The sequence below is a fragment of the Chlamydotis macqueenii genome, chromosome 4 (genome assembly GCF_036417535.1).
Source record: "Chlamydotis macqueenii isolate bChlMac1 chromosome 4, bChlMac1.mat, whole genome shotgun sequence".
Classification (NCBI taxonomy): Eukaryota; Metazoa; Chordata; class Aves; order Otidiformes; family Otididae; genus Chlamydotis; species Chlamydotis macqueenii.
Window position 1 is genome coordinate 40,646,080 of NC_141559.1, and position 24,058 is coordinate 40,670,137.

A 24,058-nucleotide genomic window follows, 5' to 3' on the forward strand; every position below is an offset into this window, starting at 1 on the left:
CGCGGGGCTGGTTGGGTGCTTACCCACCAGCGAGCACCCCCGGGCTGGCGGGAGGAGGAGGGCGTGAGGAGCGGAGGGACAAGAAAATAATTTTTGTTATGTTGCAGAAGTTACAAAAGGCCTTTGTCAGAAACCCAGATGCAGCAATCAGATAGACGCTTGCATGGGGACGTTTACTGCAAAGGTACAGAGAGGTAATCTTAGTTTCATAGCTGCAGGGTTCTACAAAATAGGTGTTTGGAGAGTAGCCACTATGTAAGATTTTTTACAGCATTTTGTGCGCTCCGGCAGTTTTGTTACAGTAGGTTCGAGTAATTTTGTTTGTTACTAAGGAGGGTAAGATCTAACTGGTGGAAATGATAAGCTGCTACTGTAAGTTAAGTGCTTTCTAAGATATTGATGCCTGACCTTTTAAATCCTTAGCATAGTGTGTGCTCCTGTCTTCACTTCAATGTTTTACTTAACTTTAGCATCTTTGATTTCTTTTCAGCCAAAGTTACGAAAAACCCAAGGGAAGCAAGAGAAAAAAGTTATCCATCCTTACAGCAGAAAAGCTGCACAGCTTGCAAGGGAAGCACACAAACAGGAAAAGAAAGAAAAGTGAGTTGACTGTGCAAAATCTGTGTACAGACCAAAGAACAGCATCTCAGTAGATATTTTTTTGTTTGAGGGTGGGACAGTGATGGTGGAATGGGACTGTTATGCTGATATAACCTTAAGATAAAAGAAAAACCTTTATAACTTAGTACTGCTGAGCCATGTGAATTGACAGATTTACATTAATGAAGTCATCTTACACAAAGTGTATAGTTTTGCTACTTGATTTTTGGTATTGTCCTTACAAGTTAGGTTTGTTCGTATCGCAGTATTTTGCTTTTTGAAATCTGAATGGCATGATGCTCGTGATTTCATATGGAGCTTAGTCACCTAGTTGGACTTTAATCCAAGATTTAATAAGAATCCTGCTTAGAGTTTAGCTTTTTCTACTGAAGTGCTGACTTCATAGAAAACAAAACCCTGAAACCTTCCTGCAGAAGAGAGGGTTCTGAATAAAACTGAATAGTTAACTCATCTTTGAAGATTTCCTGCTGTTCCATGCCAAGTTTGGTTTTCTGCTTTTAAGTTTTACTTCCCCCTTCCACAGAGAGAAAAGATAGCCAGAGAAGACTGGCCTTTAGTTTTCATTCTGTCTCAGCTTGCTGGTTGATATGCTATGATTGTTTGTTTAGAAAGTTATTAAAGCAAACTTACAGCTTTTTCTGTCAAAGTACACTAGTATTTGGATGGACCATGTGAGCTGAGTGCAAGTACTCATGTGTCTGAAGGTCATAAATTGAGAACTCCTGGTACAGTTAAAGTGTTTCTTGGAGACTGTGCAATTTTATGGTTGGAGATGGGTGTACAACCTTATCTGCAGCAACGTTGTAAAGTTGCTCTGACTAGAAAGGGCCCCTTTACTAGCATAGCTGTGTCATGTAGCCTCAAGCAGAGCTGCTGCAAGAATTTACAAGCAGCATGTGTTGAGGATCGGGCAGTTTCCTAATGTGCAAGATTTCTCTACTGCTTCATGTTTTGTCTGTGCTTTCTGACTACTGATTGTAAGTCAGTTTTTATTGTAGATTATTTTCCTAGTGCTAAATTGACTACTTCGTCACGTAACTCTCTTGTCTTGCCTCATAACTGCCACTCAGAGCACTTAGTCACAAAAGAGAACTGAATCATACTTGACTCGTGCTTACATCTGTCACTCTGCCGTAAGGGAAAACATGCACAAGAAAACTTATTGAGTGAAGGAGTGATGTACTGGTTATCCATTATGACACGGCACACAATCAGATCTTTTAGTGATTGTCTCTGTGGGTAGAGTTATAGTGATACGGACACCTGTGCTGACATTTCTTGTTAGAGTGCTACTTTTGGTTTCTTTTGTAACAGCAAGAAGTTCAAGCAAAGAACTCCCACTGGAATAGTATTCTCCCACTTAACTTGCTCTTTAATTACTTTTCTTCATGGAGGAGGTTTTATGGTATATGTTAGAGACTGTACAGGGCAATCTCTTTTGTTGCAAGTGAGAGAGTACCGAATGCATCATTCATTTCTCTGCTTAATGCATTAATATTGTAGTAACTAGGTCATCCTTTCCATGAAAAGGAATGAAAATATTCTGTCCTTGTACTGACTAGGCTTTGTTGCTGAGACAGCTAGGTTTGGCAAGCCATGTAGTAATTTACTTAATTCTAATGTGGGTGCTTTTTCTGCTGCACAGCTGAAAAGCTTACTGCTTTAAGGATATTTAGAGCAGTGTCAGGGTGTCTTAGGCTGTGGGAGCCACCTTTGTGGGAGTGGACTCTTACTCCACTGCTAACATTGCCAGCTAACATCTACAGAGCAAAATATGGAATCAAAATTGTTTCAGAAGCCAAAGGCCACTTACTAGTTTTGAGCACACAGAGTTCAGTAAACTGGAAATATTACTGGCATTCTAACTGATTGTCTAGAGAGATATGCTTGTAGTAAGCAATTGTAACACAGCTTGTCCTTTCCCGTATGATGATCTAGATGATCTTAACCCTTAAGTTTGGTTTTAAAAAAAGTTCTGGGTCTCCCAATGACAGACAAAACATTAAATTATTTAGTTTATTGGAAGTTTCCTTTCTTTCAGGAGTTGTCACTAAGTGTATTAATTTTGAGACTTGCTCATTTGAGAGTTGTTTCTAGTGCCTGGTCTTTACTATGTAGATTTCTGTCTGTGCTTGCCAGTGTAGATTAAGTCTCATAGCTCAGCACATGACTGTACCAGTCTTTTATCTGCACTAGCCCCCACAGTTATAGGTTTATAGAAGATGCTCCAGTTAATACCTTGTGGAATGCATCTCTCAGCTCAATCATGTTAATTTTTAATTTTTTTTTTTTTTTTTAAACCTTGCAAGTAACACCTTATGTTGATTAGCAGGACATGTAGAACAACTGCTGCAGTGTCTTCCTTCTATCTCCCAGCACCTGTTGCCACTGGCTGTTAAGACAGCTGAATGCTCCTGGCCCTTTGTTTGAGCTATAGTAGTTTCCTCCTCTGCGCAATGACAGATTAATCCTCCGTTAAAGCTTTTTTTTTTTTTTTGGAGGATTTAAGTTTAGTTCAAATGCTTTTGCTAACACATGTAAGTCTACCATATTACTTCAGCCTTTCTTTATAAAGTTATTTGCTTTTTAAAGAGGAATTTTGCTTAGAAGAAACAAACTTCATTTATAAATGAGTGTTTTACCTGTTTAAGAGACAGTGGTCTTTGTAGCAGTATGATTAGCCTTCCTGTTCCTTTCATCTGAAATGTAGAAAAAGGAGCTAGCGATGGCAGCAGAATCCTTCCAATTGAAACAAGCAGACTACTTTTTGGTATGTGTCATGGGTTACCTGAGGAAAAAGCACCATTTTGTGAAAAACAAATAAATACTGGCAGCCAAGCAAGCTAATAAAATGCGAGCTTCAAGCAGCCTAGTGAAAGAGCAAATGGTTTATCCTGAGTTCTTGTGAGGATCAGTGCTTCACAGAGCAAAAGTACTTGATAGAGAGAAACTCCGTTTAAGATCGGAGGATGTAGATCACTAACCTTCCCTTTAGGCTCACTTTAGGATGTGGATAGTTATTCTTTTTAGGCTTCACAGAGCAGAGATGCTCATGGAGAGAAACTCAGTTTAAGATTACAGGATGTAGATTACTATCCATTTCATTGGGCTCTGTTTCTTGAATTCTGCTTTTTCTTTTCCAAGCTCCCTTACTGTTTCAGATGTGAGGCCTCTAGGCTGATGCTAAAAGATGTAACCCTTCATTTTGCATAGGGAAACTATTCCGCAAAAGTAGGGTCTGTCTGGACCATCCAAAGCATATTGTGATAGCAAAATGATCTATCTATAAGTAAGATTTCTTGTAGTTCTGGGTTCTAATCAATTAACTTGCATTGTTCACAGATCTACACTTTGTAGATCTCTTTTTGTTGTGGTGTTCTAAAAATAATTTACATTAAAAACATCCTCCAGTTGTTCAAGTTCTATTTTCTGTGCTGTCTTGGCTTGAGGAGTAATTTATCTCAGAAGACATGAATGCTGTTGATTTCTTTTCTTCCCTAGTGCCTTTAAAAGTCTTGTTAAGGCTTCCAGTTTCTTTTGGAGCTCTGTTATCTTAATGATGAGCTTGTTAAATCTTAAGTTTTGGGTTGTTTTGTTTTTTTTTTTTCTAATATTGGGAGTTAAGCATGTGTTTAAAACCAGTCAGTTTAGCCAGTAACCAGTCTTTTTAATGTAATTATTTAGCTTTCAGTTTCTTTAATTTACTGGTAGGGTTAGCATTCATTTTGCAGAGCTCTGAAAAAGACAAGATAAATTTCTGATGATGTGGATGGAGTAAAACTTTCCACTCCTACACTCAGGAAAAACAAGTAGCCCACACCAATTTTGTTCTTCCTCGTTGCTTTTGCAAGTCTATTAAATGTCTTCTTTTAGTGGCAGCTGATAATACTACATAAATGCTCTGTCATTGTTGCTTCCAATTTGTGATTTAACTGCAGTAAGTTTACTGAAGACTTTTTCACTAGAAAATTACTTACTGAAGTTGAAATAGTTGGAGAAATAATTTTCCAAATTACTTCTATTTAATGACAGCCTCCATCTTTGATTGGAAGGTTAATATGTCCTTTGGTGGTAAATGGGAAAAGCTGCCTAGTAATCTTTACAGTATTTTCTTTCTTAGTTCCATCTACAGATCTGGTACTCTTTTGACCATGCTTCTTACCGTATAGAATAAGTAATCTTAAATGTGGGGAAGGCCCAAAACTGGAGGCAGTATCTGAGTATGATCTCACCAGTCCTGAGTGAAGGAGATAACTTATCTGCACAGGCTAATGCACTTCAGTGTGGAAAAACTGGATCAGAGACAGTCAATGAATCTAGAAAGTTCATACAAGTCATCTGTAGTATTTTAAGTAAGCTGTGGATTTACTTGCCAAGAGATACTGTAATTGTGGTTGGCTAACTCTGTGCAATTCGACCGTCCGAACATTTGATCTGTTCATTACTATTCGATACAAAGGAATTACCTCGGGTATAGGAAGCCCTTGTTTCTGGAAGGTGAGAATGTCTTTTGCAGAAATACCACTAAATGTTTACTTTGGTTTTGTGTGGTCTGTTCCTTTTGGGTTTGTGGGCTTTTTTTTTTGTTTTAGATTTTTTTTTTTGGTTGGTTGGTTTTTTGTCCTTTGGCTGGAGACAGGGTTCAGGACTAGAGACAGTTTAGGCTTCTGTTTACTCTGTAACTTTTCTATACCATGGAGGAAGAGAAATAAATACTGTGAACATTCCTGGTTGTGTTAAATAGGAAAGGAAATAGCATTTAATTATGAGATGCATATTCAAATTTTTTTATCCAGACAAGAAAATAAAAAAAAAGGACACTACCAACAAGGAATTTCAATGCTTAATGCAGTGCTGGGAAAAAGGAGGGAGAAGTTCTGCTCAAAGTTACAGAAGTCTTTTACAGACTCCGTTGTCCAGATACTCTTCAATACAAGCATTCTCAATGAAATATGACATTATTAATGTTATTGTCCAGAAACTGTGGCTGCACTACAGAAGACCAATCTTGACTGTAATAAGAGACAGACCATTTGGGTTTAGAAAATTGACTACAGTCTTAAGTCATCTTGTTCATTTGAATCACACATTTTTCTTGCCTGCATCCCTCTTCTCAGTTCTCCTCAAGGTCAAATGAGCAGCAACAAATTCCAATGTGTTACTACCAATTTATTCTCTCCTAATCTACATTCCTATAGGCAACTTGTTTGCTCTATTAAGTAATTACAAAGATGTTTTTATGAAACAGCGATAGCTGTTACAACTTAGGAAACCAGACCATAATGAGATATTCCTGGAACTTGTCTTAGTAGTGATGTACCAATACCAGCCAAGTTTTGTTTGCAACTGCTGAAATCTTTCTGGTTTTGGTAGCTAAAGCTGATCTAGCACTGGATATTTTTTTTTTCCTGTCTTTTTCCCTCCTGAGTCAAAATAAACCCTTTCTGTTGTGCATATATTGTAATTTTTTTTAGGAGTCCGTGCATTTTCATTACAAATATACTAATCTAATGCTGTCATGCTCTGAGACATGAGAGCTAAGGAGTTTTTACAGCATTTCTTGATCTGGCATGAAGTGACCCCTTAGGAGTAAGCAGTAGCCTTAAAATATCTGGTTCTGGAGCTCTTTCTTTGTTTCTCCTTAGATTTTCTGTTTAACTTCTTACTCTCCCTTGAGCCACTATGCTTCTAGTTGCACTGTTTGCAGCAGCGATGCTTTGAGATGTATGCTTATACGTGTTTTATGTAGAACAGAAAAAATGTTAGCTCTTAAAATCAGAATTTTTAATTCTTACAGAGGAGTTTTCCTAAGGAAGTATCCTAAAATGCTTAACCAAGCCACTAATTGGTGCATAAGCTAACAAAAATGGACATGTAGAGGGAGAAATATGGAAGGTATTTAGCAACCTGAAACAAGAAACAAGGAAATATGTCCTGTCAACTATGATTTTTTTTTTTTCCCCTTAATTAAAGAGCCTGTCTTAGTTCTCAGAGCCATAGATGGCATTTATATTTATGGATATTATAGGGAAAAATACTGAATTGGCAAACTGATTTGGCAAATATTTATTCATTGTTAGTATTTAGAGTAGAATAGTATCTGAGATAAAGAGGTGCTGATGGAGCATGAAGACTTTAACCTTTTAAGTACCTAGTAAACATCAAGAAAACCACTCATCATCCTTATCAATGATCAGTGCCTAAGCAGATGATTTTTGGGAGGCAGGTGGAGGAGAAAATCATTAAGAAGCAACAGCGTGCCACAAGATTGAATCCGTGTCCTCATCCTCTCTTTCCATTGAGCAAAAGACGTTACTCATTGTGTGAGAAGGAGATGAGAGGAACTTTCTTCGACTTGGCTTATTTGATTAGCCTCCCTGCTAATATTATTGTCTTCCAGCAGTCATTGAGGTGAGGTTTTTATGAAAACTACAGTAAGGCAAAATCTGTTCCGGTCGTTTGTTACATCTCGTACTGAAGTAAGTTGTGTACACCTAGAGACAGAAGGTTTTTCTTCCAGAAGAAAATCCGTGTTATATACTTCATTGCCTTGATAAATAAATGATCTAATGGCCCTTGGAGGTGCAAATGGTAATTTGTAGTGTTTTAAAGCATACACATATGAATTTTATAAATAGAATATATATGAATATCATAAATAGATTTATGATTCTAATTTGGCAGCTTGTCTAGATGGCATTGTAGTTTTGTCCATGGCAACACTTTGCAGCCCTGCTCAGCTGGCTTTGTTGCCATGCAGGGTTCACAGCAGGGGCTGCTGGTGTGGAGTCCCACTGTATGGAATATGTGTCCTTTTCTTGGTTGCTGTTACCCTTCAAAACTCCCTGCTGTAAGCCCTCAGTAGGCTACTTACCACACTTTATTGAAGACATCTTCTACAGCTGAGTTTTAAAGCCGACTTCTAATCCAACTCCTTTTTCCTTTCTTGTTTGCGTTGTCTCATCCAAATCTGTCCAAGTTTCCACAGGAACAAGAGTAATTTTTGTTTAAACACTAAAATCTTCTAATTCATCAGCCAGCCTGGATTTTTTTTTTTGGCAGATATCATAAAACTTAAAGCCCCATGCTTGACCTCTATAGGCTTCTATCTTAAACATGCTTATCCTAGATGCTAAGCATTAAAAAGGCTTTTCTTGAATGTGTTAGTGGGATTCTTAGCAGCTCACACATGCTGTGCATTTCCTTTTATGTGGCTTTTAGACAGTCTTCAGAGGATGAAATACTTGAAAAAGCTAATCTTTATTTTAATAAAGTAGATTTGTGGCCAAGTGACACAAGTATGTTTGTGTCTTGAAACTAAGGCTTTCTCTCTATCTGAATTTTTGTGACAAGTGGCAGCCTTCTGTGCTCTGAGTTACTTCAGTTAACTGTAAAATGCTTATTAAATTCTATAGAGTGCAAGGAATTTAGTGAAGGAGCACATTAGCTTTGAACTGTGTTGAATTTTGGTATTATTTCTTCATTGTCAGTGACATCCTTTATGATTTTATTTATCCTTTATCAATTTTCGTAATAAATAATTTTTTAAAGTAAATTTTATCAGACGTCTTCAGATATATACACTGAACATGCATGGCTACAATATTTTTTCCAGTGACAAATTTCATACTTATCCTAACAGTGTATTATTTCCTTTCTGGAAATAAAGTGACATTCAGCAAAATTCATTGTTGCAGATTGAATCTGAGAGCTTCAGGACAAAAACATATGAGGCACTGTATTACCTGTTAGAAAACTTGTGTTCTCTGAGAACTGCTCAGTTGTGTGTAGACATCACATAGAGTACAGAACGCTTCAGGTATCCAGCCAGAGACTGAGTGGAAAACACTTGGAAATTTTTTTTTTTCATCTTTTTTTTATGAAGTTGTTAATTTTGGTTTCTTAACACATATTAACTTTCACTGTTCACTAAGCACAAGCTTTACTTATTACAAATTTTTTAAATACTAGAATGCTATTTTTCACATTATATGCTTGATTTGCAAGGATGCAGCGTAGTGAAGTCTTTTGTTCTTGATCTCCAAACTCATTAAACATACCAGCAGAATATTTGAAATGCTTAATGAAATTATTACAGTGCAAATATTTCATGAAATTCCTTTTGCTGTGCCCTAAGCAAAGTGGTGTGTCCCATTTTCATCCTGGTTTTTCAATTTAATTTCTTCCAATAAACTGTTTAAATTAATAGGTAAACTGTACAAATTTCAGATAGTAGTTTTACCAAAATGTAGAATTTTGAGATGACACAGAATAAGTTTTGCATTGTTTTGAATTTGCCAAATATTTCTATTTGAAATTTTACCTTGCCTTTCATTGTGACTCAAAAAAAAACCCAATTTTTTTTAGGACAAAAAAAATGAAGGTAATTATTTGTATGATGCTAATTCCTGGCTAACATAATCTGTTTTTTTCTCTGCTAGGTTGAAGACTGACAAAGCTTTGCGTTTGAGTATCATTGGTGAGCGGAAACTCCTATTACTGAATACAGTACTCAAATTTTTAGCATAGATTTCAAGTTTTACCAACTTCATAGATACTCAAATTAGAGTTTATTTCTCTGTAATCTGATTCTAATCTTAAAATAGACTTTGAAATGCTAAGATATGTGGTATGTTCACTCAAGTAGTTAACATGGAATTGAGCCCGGGGCTCAGTATAGCCTCATCTTTAGTACATGTGTACATGTTTAGTACTTCATGTACGTGACAACAGGACAATGTAGACCAAATGTCTTTGGTACATCTATACATGTATTTATTGTATTTGTCTCCATGCTTTTTTTTTAGTCGATTGTGAAGGAGGATGATATATTTAGGTTAACACACACATAGTACTAGCAAGTAAATTCAAAAATTTGAGACACAACCTGGAATATTTTTTTCTTTTATATGATTGACACTGCATCTTTTCCACCTAATCTGTTTAAAAATTGTGATGATCAGAACTCTTGCTCAGCCATTGTGTTGGTTTTTTTCCCCTTGGGGGTGCCTTAAGTTTTCATCTTAAACAATCTTAAACACTAATTTCCAGTAAAACAAAGTGTAGTATCTTTTTTTTTTTTTTTTTTTTTTTCCATAAGGAAGATAAAAAATACATCTGAAATGATGTGAGAATGTTTCTGTAACAGCTACCTTCATACCTGGTACACACACTATCAGTGAGTCTATAATGCTATTCAAAATCTTGAAAAATGTGTGTTTATTTCAAAGACTTTGAAGAACTTTCATCTGTTTTGATGCTACGGTGATGGTGTAATCATTAATATTAAGTTTATTCTTGTAGGAGAAAAACTGGAATGGTTTCAGAGTCACCTTGACCCCAGTAAAATTGAGTACACAAAGAAGGAAGCTGGTGAACTAATTGAAAAGTAAGACTGGTGTTAAAAACAGTATTAAAAAGCTTAATTTGTCTTTTAAAATAATGTTCTTACATAAGATCTGTAAAGTGATGATGACTCAGAGGAGGACTTTTTTTGTATTGCTAGTAATAACATCAACAATTGCTAGTTGATTTTGTTGCAGCTGAGGTTAATTATATGTTGGCAGATGTATATATTCATACTGAAATTACTGAAGTAAGTCACATTGGTTTTTTTTCATTATTTAATCACTGCTTTTGTAGTGTGTGGAGGACTAAATGATTTGGACAGCAGTAATTGCATGAATTTGCTAGTCGGATTATTCAGTAACACTTAAATGCACAGATTTCATTCTACTTGCTCCTTCATTCTTTAATTTTCTTTGCTGAGAAAATTAAACAATAATCAGGTGGGTCAATTTTTAAGGGCAGAAAATAGAAAAAGTAAATCTGCTAAGAAGGAACTCAGTTATTTCTGTGCTGCTGGATATATGTACCTGTGGATTGTCACCTTTTTTCGCTTGCTAGCTAAATGATGTAATATTTGTTTTTTTACACAGACTTACTATATCAGTTTCCTTTGAGAATCTCTGACATATTTCCTACATTGTTCATGAAACCTGTAAACTGCTAATCAACGCTAGTGATACTGCGAAGAGAATAAAATCTTACTTTTTGGATTTGAATTGGATGTTTGTGAGATGATGTCGAACATATGCTAAAGAACTACTTTACTTTAAAAAGTATTATTGAGGTGATGAAATTCAGCAATTAAAACTTAGGAATACTAATATTTAATGCTGATCTTCCAGAGCAGGTGAATTATAATGATGTGGGAGTTTTGTTTTATGCAAACATAGTTTAAAAAAAAAAAAGCAAATAAAAAGAGAACAGTCCTTCTGGAAGCTGCAGATGATTCAAATTAAGTTCTAAATGGAGCGTCCTCTTTGAAGATTAAAGTAATAGTTCAAATAAAAGAAACATCTCTAATATGGAAAATAAATACAATTAGTACAATAACTTATTCGATTATGGAAGTAGTTCCATTTTGCAAAAGTTTTGCATGATTGCATCTAGCATATAAATGCGTTTTATTTCTTTCAGTTATATGTGTCGATTCAATGCCGAATTGGAGCAGATTGAATTACAAAACAGTATTAAAGGTAGACAAGGAAGACAGCATGGTTCACGGGAAGTTGTCATCAAGCAGACCATAGAACGTGAAAGGCAGCTCTATGAAGGCTATGGAATAGGTACGTAAAAGCATTAGAAGTAATCCTGTGGTCATCTTCCTGCTCACAAGGCTAGAATCTAAGTGAAATTTCTATGCATTATCTTTATTTTTCTCTTTAAAGGAATTATCTAACTGATAGGTATGTATGCCTTGTAGAGGAGTTTGGGAGAAGGGGCAGGGTGAAGAAAAGATAAGAGATTGTGGAGATCTGACTTACATATTTTGGCTTTACTACTTCGGCTTTGTGCATCTTTGCTAGTACTGCCTCTTTAGTGCAAGCATATGTAACATATTTTTGAAACTAAAATGAGATTTAATGCACCTGTCTCAGATACAAATTCTGTTAAGCAACTTGCTTGGATCTTGGATCCCAGAAAGCCAACCACATCCTAGGCCGCGTCAAAAGAAGTGTGGCCAGCGGGTCGAGGGAGGTGATTCTGCCCCCTCTACTCTGCTCTCGTGAGACCCCACCTGGAATACTGTGTCCAGTTCTGGAGCCCTCAACATAAGAAGGACATGGACCAGTTGGAGAGGGTCCAGAGGACTGCCATGAAGATGCTAAGAGGGCTGGAGCATCTCTCCTGTGAAGACAGGCTGAGAGAGTTGGGGCTGTTCAGCCTGGAGAAGAGAAGGCTCCAGGGAGACCTCATTGCGGCTGTCCAGTACCTAAAGGAGACCTACAGGAAAGATGGGGAGAAACTCTTCAGTAGGGCCTGCTGTAATAAAATGAGGGGTAATGGTTTTCAAAATAGAGGGAGGTAGATTTAGATTGGATATTAGGAAAAATTTTTTTTACACTGAGGGTGGTGGAACACTGGAACAGGTTGCCCAGAGAAGTGGCAGATGCCCCATCCCTGGAAACGTTCAAGGCCAGGTTGGATGAAGCTCTGAGCAACCTGATCTGGTTGGAGATGTCCCTGCTTCTTGCGGGGGAGTTGGACTAGATGACCTTTGAAGGTCCCTTCCAACCCGAACCATTCTATGATTCTATAATCTTCATTACATACAAAGTATTTTTTATCTTAATACACTTCAGTGGGTGTGCATGTTTTAATGTGCATTAGCATGAAGACTTTATTTGCTCATGTGGACATAACCAACATCACTTTCTCGACAAATGAATTACTTTTTTAAAGTGGGCTGCTTTATCAGGACTTGTGCCAATAATGTCTTTATACGCAGCTTCCTCTAATGTTCTTTTGATAATATACAAACTTACTGTTAGGGATAAACCTGTGGCCTGACTTGCCCCTTTCCACTGAGGTAGACCAGCGGCATGAGAACTTTAGCAACTTTCATATCATGAGAGAATAGGCTTTAGGGCTCCTGAGCATGAAGAGAAACGAAGCCTCCAAACTCACGGGCCTACAACATCTTCAGAAAGACCCTTCATTCTACTAAAGTTGAGATGTGTTACATGTGGGAAAATTATTGCAGCAGAAATGGTAGTACTGATGTATTTCCAAAATTGGAATATTTCTGGAGTTTTCCTACTAAAATTTAGGTAATTCAGGAAGAAATCCTGGGCTATTATGAAACATCTACTCTACAAGCTCTATTTTACAGGCATAAATGATAATGAACAAATAGAAAACCACATTTTTCCTCTTGTTCTCAGAGGAGCTATGCTTCTTTCTTTGACTTACTGGAGATGGTGGTGGAGGGAGTGAAAGTGCTCTGTTTGTGTGAAAGCCCCTTAACCTCTTAATAATCAAAAACCCACAAAAACTCTGAAGATTTAAAACTGAAAATCTTGTAGATAAGAGCCTAGTTGAAAGCACTTTGAGTTTTTAAACATTTACCTTGGCCATTATCACAAGTTTGGATAAAATCATAGTGCCAGATATTCTCATGGACTATTTTATTACCATTTATCTTCCTTTGGGGTAGCTATCTATGCCAGCAGATTATCTAATGAAATCTTCTGGGGAGGAGTCGTGTGAAAACCACAACATAACCATTAGAGCTGAAAATTTCCTTCTAAGGTGCATAGTCCTCTTTAAGAAGAAACACTTAAATTCTTTTTGAAAGTATTTGCTGGGATTGGAGGTAGCACACAGATGCAAGCTATGTGTGAGTAAGGGACAAATAAAGTCTGAAAATTTAATAGCTGTAACTAGGCTCAAGGGAAGCAGTAGTAATCTGGTGAAAATAGGGAAAAAGACAAAGGGGTAATCAAAGTTCCAAAAGCAAAGAGTTGTTTTAAGGAGAGTCAAGTATGAAATAGTAGTGAAATTTATGTATTTTTCTTTAACAAATAAACACATTGCAGTTAAGTGAACTTAGCTTTAATGCTAAAGTATTATTCCAACACAGTCTATCCTTCTAATAATGAAAGTACATCATGGAAGACGTGAAAAACCTACACTGTTCTGTGGTTAGGATACAAAGCACAGCAAGATTTGGGTTGTGTGTCATATTCCCTTTTTTCCCTATTTGTATTTTAACAATAAAGAAAAGGAATGGCTCTAAAACTTTTGCCAGTGTTACTTAGTACTTCAACATCCTGCAGTGGCAGAGGAATTCAGAAAAAGCTGTGTGACTTCATGCGTAATCTTTGATTTCTTAGAAGAGGGGGGGGGAAAGTCATAGAAAGATAGATACTATGAATGTCATCAAATAGCTCAGTTGTAAAAAATCTGCTTTTTTGTTTTTGTTTTTAAATTTTAGTTCTTCCTTTTTTTCGTTACTGCTTTGTGGAAAGCTGACAGAGAAAAGCAATAGGACTAGATAGAAAGATGTCAGATGCACAAGCACGATGTAAAAATAAAGAATACAGAAATATTGTAAGCAAAATTTGAGGTTATTATAGTATTAGTAAGTAAAGCATTCAGAGAGCATGGTGCAACTTCATATATTAAATACACTCTCAAATCATTCATTATTTGTTATCACAGCTGCTGTAGGTTTTGCTCTCTGTCTAGGACAGTATTCATTCAGAGAAAATAGTTACTGCTAATTACTGTAATTAGAGATTGAGGATAAATGGAAATCAGCTGGAAACTGTGCTTTTATGCTCTAGCTCATTATTATCCCTGGAAGCTCTAGTAGGGAAGCTTTTATAACTGACTTAGTAATTGTTGGGTTTTTTTCTCCTCTATTCTGGAACTCAGTTATTTCTTGTATGCATATGCATTTGCTATGAAGAGACTACATGATATGAATTGTTCACATTTAGGAAAGTCTAAAATTTGAAGCCATGTATATTTATATATCAGTTATATGTAAACTAAAAATGAATTTTTCTTTACTGGCTGTTTACAAAAGTGGTAGATAAATATCCAAAAGCATTATACTAAATTTTAGTCTTTTTTTTTTTTTTTTTTTTTAATAATATCTATACAGGGGACATTCAGTCTGTTTGTGATGTTGAATTTTGTTAGCGGCTACATGTCACTTCCTTACTCCTTAAATGTATCTAAATTTATTTTTTACTGCCGTCATCTTCCTGATGTTGTCATTTGTGTGTGTGTTTTTTTTTAATCTAGTCTTACATTTTCATAGCAAAGCAATTGAAAGGGAATCCTAGGTATTTAGAGGATATGTCCTTGGAACTCCAAGTTAGCATGCTTCCAGTTGAAAAGCATCATAATTATTTAATCTGAACATCATATGTGCTTGATAATTTGCTTTTGATTACCCTCTGTGTTCTTACAGAAGCACAATGTATATCTTGGGGAAAAACAGCCTTTAAAGGAAAATGCACCAGTTTTATTAGTTAACTCTTGAAACTTCAGATTATAAGGGAATTAATTTAATTGAGATGAAAGTTAGATTATTTGCATGTATCTGCTGGTGTAACTACTGTAGTGTTTGTTAGCTTCTGTTTTCTGTAACAATCATTATTGTGTAACTGAATGGTTCATTATGTAAAGAGCATCTACAGTTTCTATCATCTTTTCCCTCTTTTAACTTCAGGCTGCAACATCATCCTTTGACCTGACTTGGGTGTTTCTCTGTATGACAGTTCTAATGGCTGTGATACATATGTAGCCTATGTTCTGTGCAGAGCACTGTCAGAGCAGTGACATTTCAGTCCTTGTGAGATTTAGGTAAATCTTTTGTGTGGATCTTTGCTTTGGGAGAGGTAAATGGTTACTAATGTTTTTATTAACAGCATACTTCTGGAAAGAAGCAAATCATGTCAGCAGGCTGCCACAGAGTGCTTGGTAAACAGTAATGCTGGGGAACACAGCTCTAGAGGGGCAATCTGACACCAGGATTAGCTCTTCTGTCTGGAGTTACACTTTAAAAGGCCTCCAGGCCAAGCCTGTGCACAGAGGCAGGATCGGTTAGACCTGCAGCTGGCAGAAGCTTTTTACTTCTGATGCCCATAAGAACTTTGAGGTGATCTGATCTAGCGCTTCTCCAACTGAACAGCTGGAAAGGTGGTGACTTTACACTATTTTTTTGCAAGTTCTGTGCTACAAATTAAGCTCAGTCACATGGCCTTTCTCCTTCTCATAGAATGATGTTAAGCGTTAACATCATTCGTAACATCATAACATCTTCATTACAAATTTGAAAGCGAATGTGCTGGTTTTTCTTGCTCAGCAGAAAGACAAGAAAATAAAACATTATCTGAAAGAGTCAGAAACATGGCAGAAATGCTTACTTAAATTTTTCACTGCTGTTTCATTATAACACATAGGTTGTTGAATGCTTCATCTTAAAAATGCCAGATAATATCTGCTCCCTAAAATACTGTCCACTTTCTTTTCCACTAACCCTTGTGCCATATTTCTGCGTCTTTCATTTTTTCCATCTTTGGTTCAGAAAACACTCTTCTGTGACTTAGAATTTTTAGAGCAAACTAAGTAGTTCACAAGTAGCAGCAAAACCTATGGCACTAGTGCATGCGAAGGAGATACTTCTGAGTAAGATGTGTTACTAATTTGAAAATACAGTGCTACTGCAACTTTCCACTATAATTTAAAGAATCAGTTACTGTGCAGGATGTAGTTATTTTATTCCTAAATGGGACTAGAGTTTCTAGTTCTGTTCCTAATCCAGCAACTGTGGTTTGTATTGTGTAACATATTGCAAACACACATGTAAGCATAACTTAAAATGTTTGCTACTGTCAAAGCAATAAAGATAGATTCAGTGCCCAATCTTAGTTTGCCACAGAATCTGCCCCCTTCAGAATGCCTGCTTTCTCGTGACGTTGGTGAGCCCTGGATGACAGGCTAGGTAAAACTGTTAGAACGTCCTCTTTGGAAAAAATCCTACATAAGTTAATAAAAGCCATTAAATGCTTTCCAAGGTGTTTTTTCAACCAGAAAAAAAAAAAAAGCAATTGGAAGGGCTTCATTTGAAAGTCTTGTCATTTAGTCCTGGTTTCTCTGAGATTAACGCTGATGTTGGATCAGTGCTTTGATAGAAGGAACAAATACAAATATCAGCATATTTCTGGGGCAGTTGGCCTAAATTAGCATGGTACCACTTCTGCCACACTCACTGTTGATATCACTAAGCTCTGTGCTAGAAGCACGCTGAGTAGGCATTGGACCTTGTAAAATACCTGAGAGAAGGGAAGAACTTCTTTCTCTCTTAGGGGCTAGGGTATTTCAGCATTTGGCGTTGTGCTGCCAAGAGTGCAGTTCAAGGGACTGCAAAGAAGGCAAGAGGGACCATGGCTTTGTTTCAATGCTTAGTTGAGAAGGATGGACTTAATGTGGCATTGTTGTTTATCAGAACCAAGGAATCATCAGACAAAAAAATTACTAGGTAAATGTTTCTCTACCTTCTTTGTTTAGCCATGAGCAGTATCACCTTACCTATTTACCAAGAAGCAGGCTGCAGAAAGCAGTGGTATCAAAACATTTTGCATATATTACTTCTTCAGTTGGTGACTTTAAGGAATATTTTTCTGAGTAGTAAAGACTGTCTGGCCACAAAGATAAGTGACAAGTATCATCATCCTAGATTCTGTAGAGGCAAAATCATCTATAATCCTGCATTGATAGCATGATCTGATTTATTACTGTAAGACTCGGAAAAACTGATAGATGAGCAAAGGCAGAATTTTATGTTTAGGGTTTGCTCAAGGACAGTATAAGAAATTGCTGAAATGTCACATTTTTAAGAGCTAAAGTAATAAAGTGGATTTAATGTTACAGAGGTAGCAAGTGTCTTCCTCGTTGAGAAGCCTGCAGACTGTGAAATCTGTACAGTTCATAGACAGTAATGAGATATTTTACACTGTGCAAACAAGGCTCCCAAGGCATAACTCCCTATAAATTAGTGAAGATGTTAAACACAAGTCACTTGCAATACTTTAGGACTGACCAGGAAATAAATGACACTGAGTCAAAGCAAAGCAGCTTAGGCATCTTAGGTAAAATTCTGCAAGAGTTTATAAAACTACACATGTAGTGAGTATGCTCTACAACTGTAACTCTACTGCTGATCTGTCTTGCTTGCAGTGACTTAAATGCTTTGAAATTTTTTTCCAAAACCATTCAAAATACTTATGGACCACTTAGTACCTATTAATTTATAGCAAGGCTTGAATACTTAGATCAGTTTTGAAGCTAAGCTTTTTTATTTTACCTTTTATCTGTTATGCATATTTATAGTAAGTTCTGCAAATAAGAATTGTCTATTACATGGGTGAGTCAATATCTGTTAAAAATTAGTGTAACCAGACCTTGATCTTGGCTGAGGGTGTTAGTTATGCATTTAAAACAAATTAATTATTTTCCTAGTTGGTTCACTGGACTTTTTTGAAAGGGAAACTTTATATGCTTAAAATTTCGCTATTTCTCGGACATGTCAGTTTCAAGAAAATGAAGCACCCTCTTTTTACTATTTGTTGGGATTGGATTTTCAGTAACTGGTACATTTGAATTATGGAATAGTTCCTAGGTATAATAAGTTCACTTCCTTTTCTTTAGCAGTGAGAAGTCTTCCTTTATATATTGCTCTAAAAACTTTTTAATATGAATCCTCATTCTCATTTTCTTGGTCTTTTAATCTCTGAAATAATGTGTTCAGCCCTTCAGCTCACGTTTCTTTCTTTGAAATGAGACTCACTTGAATGATGTAACACATCTAATAGAATTCAATTTCATTCCCTTTAGAAATTCCAGACATTATGAACAGAAAGCATCTTAAATTTTTCAGGTAAGTTCTTTTTATTATCACTACTAATCTGTTTATGCAAAACAGCGTTTCTGAATTTGATATATGTCTGTCTTCTTAAAAAAAAATTATGCAAAACTGTCAAAAATTTTGTCATTTGAAAAAGCAGTCTAGATATGATGTTGCTATTTTGGCATTTCTTGGCTGTTACAAGTTGAACGCTGGTGACAGTTGATCATTAAAACACTGGGAGGGTTAGAAAGCGTCAACAGTTAGAATTCCATTTCTGTAAATTAAGTATCTTTTTTTTTTTTAATATTCTTAGAGAGTATTTCTCTTTACCTAAAATTCTCAGCTCAGCTGTTCACTGGTTTACACAAAAAGGATTAGCATTTACTGTTCTTGTTTAAGGATCAAGAGATAGATCTATTGATAAATGGAATTACACCATTTTCTACCTGAAATGAGATTTCAGGTAGTAATTGTAGTCATATAACATCGTGCCTTAACTTTTTTATAGTCAGAACTTATAATTAAGTAACTAAAACAGTTTTTATAAATACATAATTGACTTCTTGTTCTGGGACATTTGGTAACAGTGTTGTTGTTTTATTACCTTGGTAGAGCAAAAACACGTCTATCTTATAATTGGCAAATACTGTCTCTGCCCTTGAGAAAAATTATCCATGAAGTGCACTTACTGTAATCAAGCAAGCATTCTCTTAATTGAGTACTGTATTTGACTTGTGGTATTTAAATGAACCCTTCCTCCTTCATGCAGGCTTTTGAAATAATATACTTATCATGAGAATTAATGTTTACCAACATTCTGTGTCCCCTTGAAGTCAGTCATACCGGATGCTACCAGTTACCATAAATCATAATAAAGGACTTAATGTACCTGTGATCCTACCTCTGCAAATTGAGCAACCAGATGAAGAAACTCTTCCAAACTGCTTTTCCATTGCTTACAAGACTGGGAGTTTAATGTGTCAAACCTAAAAGCAGGTGGCCTAAAGTAACTGAGGATAAATAGTCTGTGGGAATAAGTGAATATATAAATAAGTGAATATATTTTTTGTTCAGAGTGTCAAATCTGAAAGTACTTCACAGAAAAATTACAGCTGCTGTAGTGTACAAGATCAGGTGAAAACATTGGTGCCTATTCATACTCCGGTGGGACTGATAGTATAATTTAGAAAAGCAGCCTCACTTGAGTTAGCATCTTCTGAGAAAATGTGAATTAGCTCTGCCATTCCTTCTTGCTATTTCTATTGGTAATCGTTTTTCTTTACTTTTTTTTTTTTTCCTTTAAGAGAATGGGATGGTGATCTAAGGAAACTGCCAAACATAAAAATGAAAAAGCTTTCAGCTAGGGATGCTGCTTGCAGTCACTCTGAGGTGGCAGATGTGGAAGCTAAAGAATTGGATAAAGCAGAAGAGGTGTCCTGATGAGCACCAGCTGATTCAAGAGCTGAAACAGCTGAAGGGAATTGTAAGAAACCTATTTTAATTACCACTGGAAACAATAATAAATTCTAACTATATTTGCAAAGGCTTTGCTAGTTGCATTTTTTTTATGAGCTCCCTGTGTACCTGTAGTGAAAAGTAAATAGTATATTGTTGGGTAAAGCTGTGTTTTATTGGATAAAAATTAATATAAATAAATACTTAAAATCTTAGTTGTGTCCGTCCTTCTTGTACTATACCTTCTGTTTAGGATGCAGGCTCCTGAGCTGACAAAACAATTATAATTTATGTATTGAAATCCTGAGATGAGTACCTCTTCCCTGGTTATAGAGTGGTCAGGATTCAGACATCTGTTAGAAGTACTGTGTGGTGGGAAATCCTTACCTTTTCCTGGTAATGGCAAGAATGTATGTCATGTTGTAGCAGTTACCCTGGTAAACAGTGGGCTCAGCTAGTGGCAGCTTTTATCGATCTCTTGTGATGGTGGCTGGGATGTCTCTAGGTGTAGGCCGTTTTGTGGAGAGCAGTAATAGGCTTCATCTCACAAAATCCTGTGCTTTGTGGCACAGAACGCTTACCTTGGGTGTAAGAAATACTCTCCTATTTGGTGGAAATGTATATGTAGAAGAGCGTCAGTTAATCATGAAGAACTCTTCTCTTACACCTTCTCTTGTCTGAGAATCTGTGTCAGGAACAAAAAGAGCTGGAAAGACTTCAGTAAAATATTGAGTATTTTATGTTTTGTCAAGGGACTTTGAGAGAATTACACTGTCCCTGCCACTCTGTATTGAAGAATTCAGATCAGAAGCCAATTAAAGTCCCTACAGTCTGTTTTTAAATATATCTTTTGTCTATATTTTTTTTTTTGGTGGCCCCTCTGTTGACAAAGCTGTGCATTTAAAAATCAAGTTACTTGGGACTTATAAATAGGTTTACTTTATGAAGCAACTCTTTAGATACCTTTAATTTGTGTCTTTCGGGAAGGTTCTTAGCAGATTCTCACTTGTAATACTGTAAAACTGAAAAAAAAAAAAAACCCATCAAGGAAAAAAGGGCAAGGGCAAAGCCAAGGTAATTTCACAGCAGGTGTTAAGTAGCACATCTCTGTACGGATTAGATTGTCTGGGCACAGAAGTTACAGTTCAGATGTACTGTCTGTATAAATTGTAGCAGTCACAGCTCAGCTTAATTATGTGGAAATAATTATTCCTGGTGGATGATCTTTCTAGTACGTGATCCCCAATACGGTTCTGTGTGTTAAAAAACAAGGTTTTGTCACGGTTAAACAACAAGGTTTTGTCATGGCAAGTAGTTATGCAGGCTTCCCAGATTTCTTTTGCAGATATTCCAGGTGTGCATTTTCTTAGCTGTGCAGCAAGCGTTACTGATGGGTGCTATTCTGTTAACATCTGTATTAAGTTTTTCCCTCTTTACAAAATAGGCTTGTGATATCCTGTCATGTTTTAGGAAACCAATCTATTTAGGTAATAAAGAATTAACCATTGTCCTCCTTAAATTAATCTAAAGAAGAATCCTGAATGAATTAAACAGACTTGAAGCGTGCCGTGAGTGATCTAATGCATCTTCAGGTGGGTTGCAAGTCTTAAATCTGGTTAGAGGTCTGATGCTCTGACACTGGCCACGTCACTAAGCTGTCACATCACTGCTTTGTGTTTGTGTTTTAGAAATAAGTGTGCTGAAGTTCAGGGCAGGCCTTTGATATTTTTTTTTACTTTGTTAACTGTGTTGTGGAATTCAGCTTGTTTTGATTTATAAAACTTGAGGTGTTACGATGGAAGCTGAGCCGAGGTAATTGATCTGAACTAAAGCCGTGTGTGTGTGTGTGTTCTGTGCTTTGACAGATTTTTGCCTTTCAGAAGATTCATCTTAAATTTTGCTTGTATACAACATCTGATGTGCTTTGAAGATGTAAGCAGAAACTGCAGGAAAAAGTCACTTTCGCACCATGTTAGGTAAAACACAGAAGGCAAAGGAGCAGTAAAGTAACTAGAAGGGTTAGCGTGTCACAGTAATGACAGTATATCAGGCTGACACCCTGGTGAATGCTTTAAAAAAAGATTATTGCACAAAGTTACGGAGATTGAGATGTTCTGTATTCCTTGAAACTTCACTAATAAGGCATTGTGAAAAAGGAATTATCACTTGTGTGGTTACTATGGTAGTCAAATATTTGTAGTGATTTCTTTTTTAACATCTGTTGTTCACACTTCAAGAACACGCTTACAATTTGGACTTCATTGAGTTTGTGGATTTTCTCCCTTGAAGCCCATGTATTCACCGCTTGTTTAGCTGACCTGCTGCATAAGTAATGAAAAGAACAACAGTTTCTCTGTGAACTTCTTACGTTGATTTATCAGAAAAAAATAATATGTAGCTTTCAATTATTCATATTTGAATTGAAAAGTAATCTGGCCTTAAGCTGATAATGTGCAAGACCAATTTACCAGATGAGTTTTGTTGCAGAATACTAATGTGGCAATGGGAAAGAAAAAAAAACAAAGCTATTTATTTATTTATTATTTCTGTGCTCAGAGTTTTTGCGCTGAGAAGCCTGGAGTGGGGGTAGAGTCTCTTGCATCATGTGTGTTTCTGACACAAGATAGTGGGATCTCTTCTGTCACTTTCATAGTCCAGTCACGCCTGTGCTTGAGAGCCAGCTATTAGGGTTCTCTGTGTTGATGAGTTCTCTCCCTATGGTGGAAAAAAAAGGATGAATGCTCTCAGAAGTTCTGAATTGTTATTCTTTTTCTTCAAAAGTAAAATCTAGTGAGCAGCTGCTGTTAACAATGGGAATGGGAAGTATTTATGTGATGTTCTCTGTTCTTACAAACTTGCTGTAAGGAATACCTTGAAATTCTGTTGACTTGTAACTAAGGAATACAGACTAATGTTAAATCCTCTGTTATAATTCTTTATAATTGACAGTGATTTTTTTTTTTGCTGGCCAGAGATTAATTTTATGGAAGATTTCTTTAATTCTTAACTTTTTCAGATATTGTTTCACAGTATCGCTGGTTTTTAAATTTTAACTGCAAAGGTGTAGTTGTTAAAACTCAAGTTTCTTTAACTATCAGGGCACAAATTAAACAAAAAATTTCAAGTGAAAAGTAACATTTTATCATGGAAGCCCACTTTGTATAAGAACTTTGGGGTTTTTTTAACATTTCAATATTAACAATTGTTTAATTTGTCACTCTGTATTTTGCAGTGTACTTATTACGTTATACTTTCATTTCAGCCAGCCTTGGAGAGCCAAGACCTCTCTGAGGAACTGGCTGAATTACATTCAAACTTTCAGCAGCTGAGTTGTTAGTTGTGCTCTGATTCTGGAACTTACCCTATTGATGGTCTCAGCTGGAAGGAATGAGCTGACTTTAATTCCAATAGTAATAGAAATTTCATGTAAACTAAGCAAATGTTGATTTAAAAAAAATTTTTTTGTAAAGCTATCCTTCTCAATGTTGGTTAGATGCAGTGGATTAATTAATTTACAGTTCTTTAGTGCTGGAAACAAATGCAACTGAATTAATGGAACTGTTCACCATGGCTTTCCAGTCTGCTCCACAAAGTTGGTTCTAAGGGGAGGAGACTTCCAACACTTGTAATGTGGAGGAACAGGCATACAGTAGAGCACTTAGCCTGATTATTGGATTTTTCCTTTACGCGTCAATCCCTATGGAACTTTGGTATGTGCAGTTGAATGCAAAAAGTCAAAAAGGCAACATATATTAACCATTTTTTGAGCCATTCCTAAGTAGTTCAAGGAATATCCTGAAAGGGTATTGTATCTGTGAAAATTTTTTTTTTGTTTTTTTTTTTTGTTGTTGTTCTTTGATTACAATAGCATGTGTATGCATCTTTGTAGTGACCCTGACACTGTCAGTTGATAGTGACAGAGTCTGGAATCCAAAAATTATATTGGAGTCCAACTTTGAAAAAACTTTTTTGCTAGACACATGGCAGATTGGAAAAAGCAGTAAAAAAAGGACAGTATTGTTTTTTCTCAGCAGAAAAATGTTCTCAACTTAACAAATCCTCCAGACTTACTTTTCTAGTAAAGGGCAAAGAAACAGCTGCACTTCAGAAGCGTGTCAGATTGTCAGTCTCAGCGTGATACAATGCATACATCGTGTTGTGATGTAATGATCCATGCTTCACTGGAACCATATTTCCCCTGATTTTAAATTGCATAAGGTCTAAAGGCATTGTAACTATATGGCCGTTTGGAAGGAAAAAGAATTAAAAAAA

General features: G+C 36.2%; 1 protein-coding gene across 1 annotated transcript in view; it reads left to right on the forward strand.

Moving 5' to 3' along the window:
• Nucleotides 1–20,001, forward strand: part of TMA16 (translation machinery associated 16 homolog) — a 64,278-nt gene extending 44,277 nt beyond the window's left edge. Inside the window, 7 exon segments of the mRNA XM_086746565.1 lie at nt 491–600; nt 9,063–9,100; nt 9,925–10,009; nt 11,104–11,252; nt 18,319–18,361; nt 19,636–19,764; nt 19,766–20,001. Of these exon segments, the coding sequence (XP_086602691.1) occupies nt 491–600; nt 9,063–9,100; nt 9,925–10,009; nt 11,104–11,252; nt 18,319–18,361; nt 19,636–19,764; nt 19,766–19,832 (621 nt within the window). The 3' untranslated portion in view covers nt 19,833–20,001.
• The last annotated feature ends 4,057 nt before the right edge of the window (nt 20,002–24,058 follow it).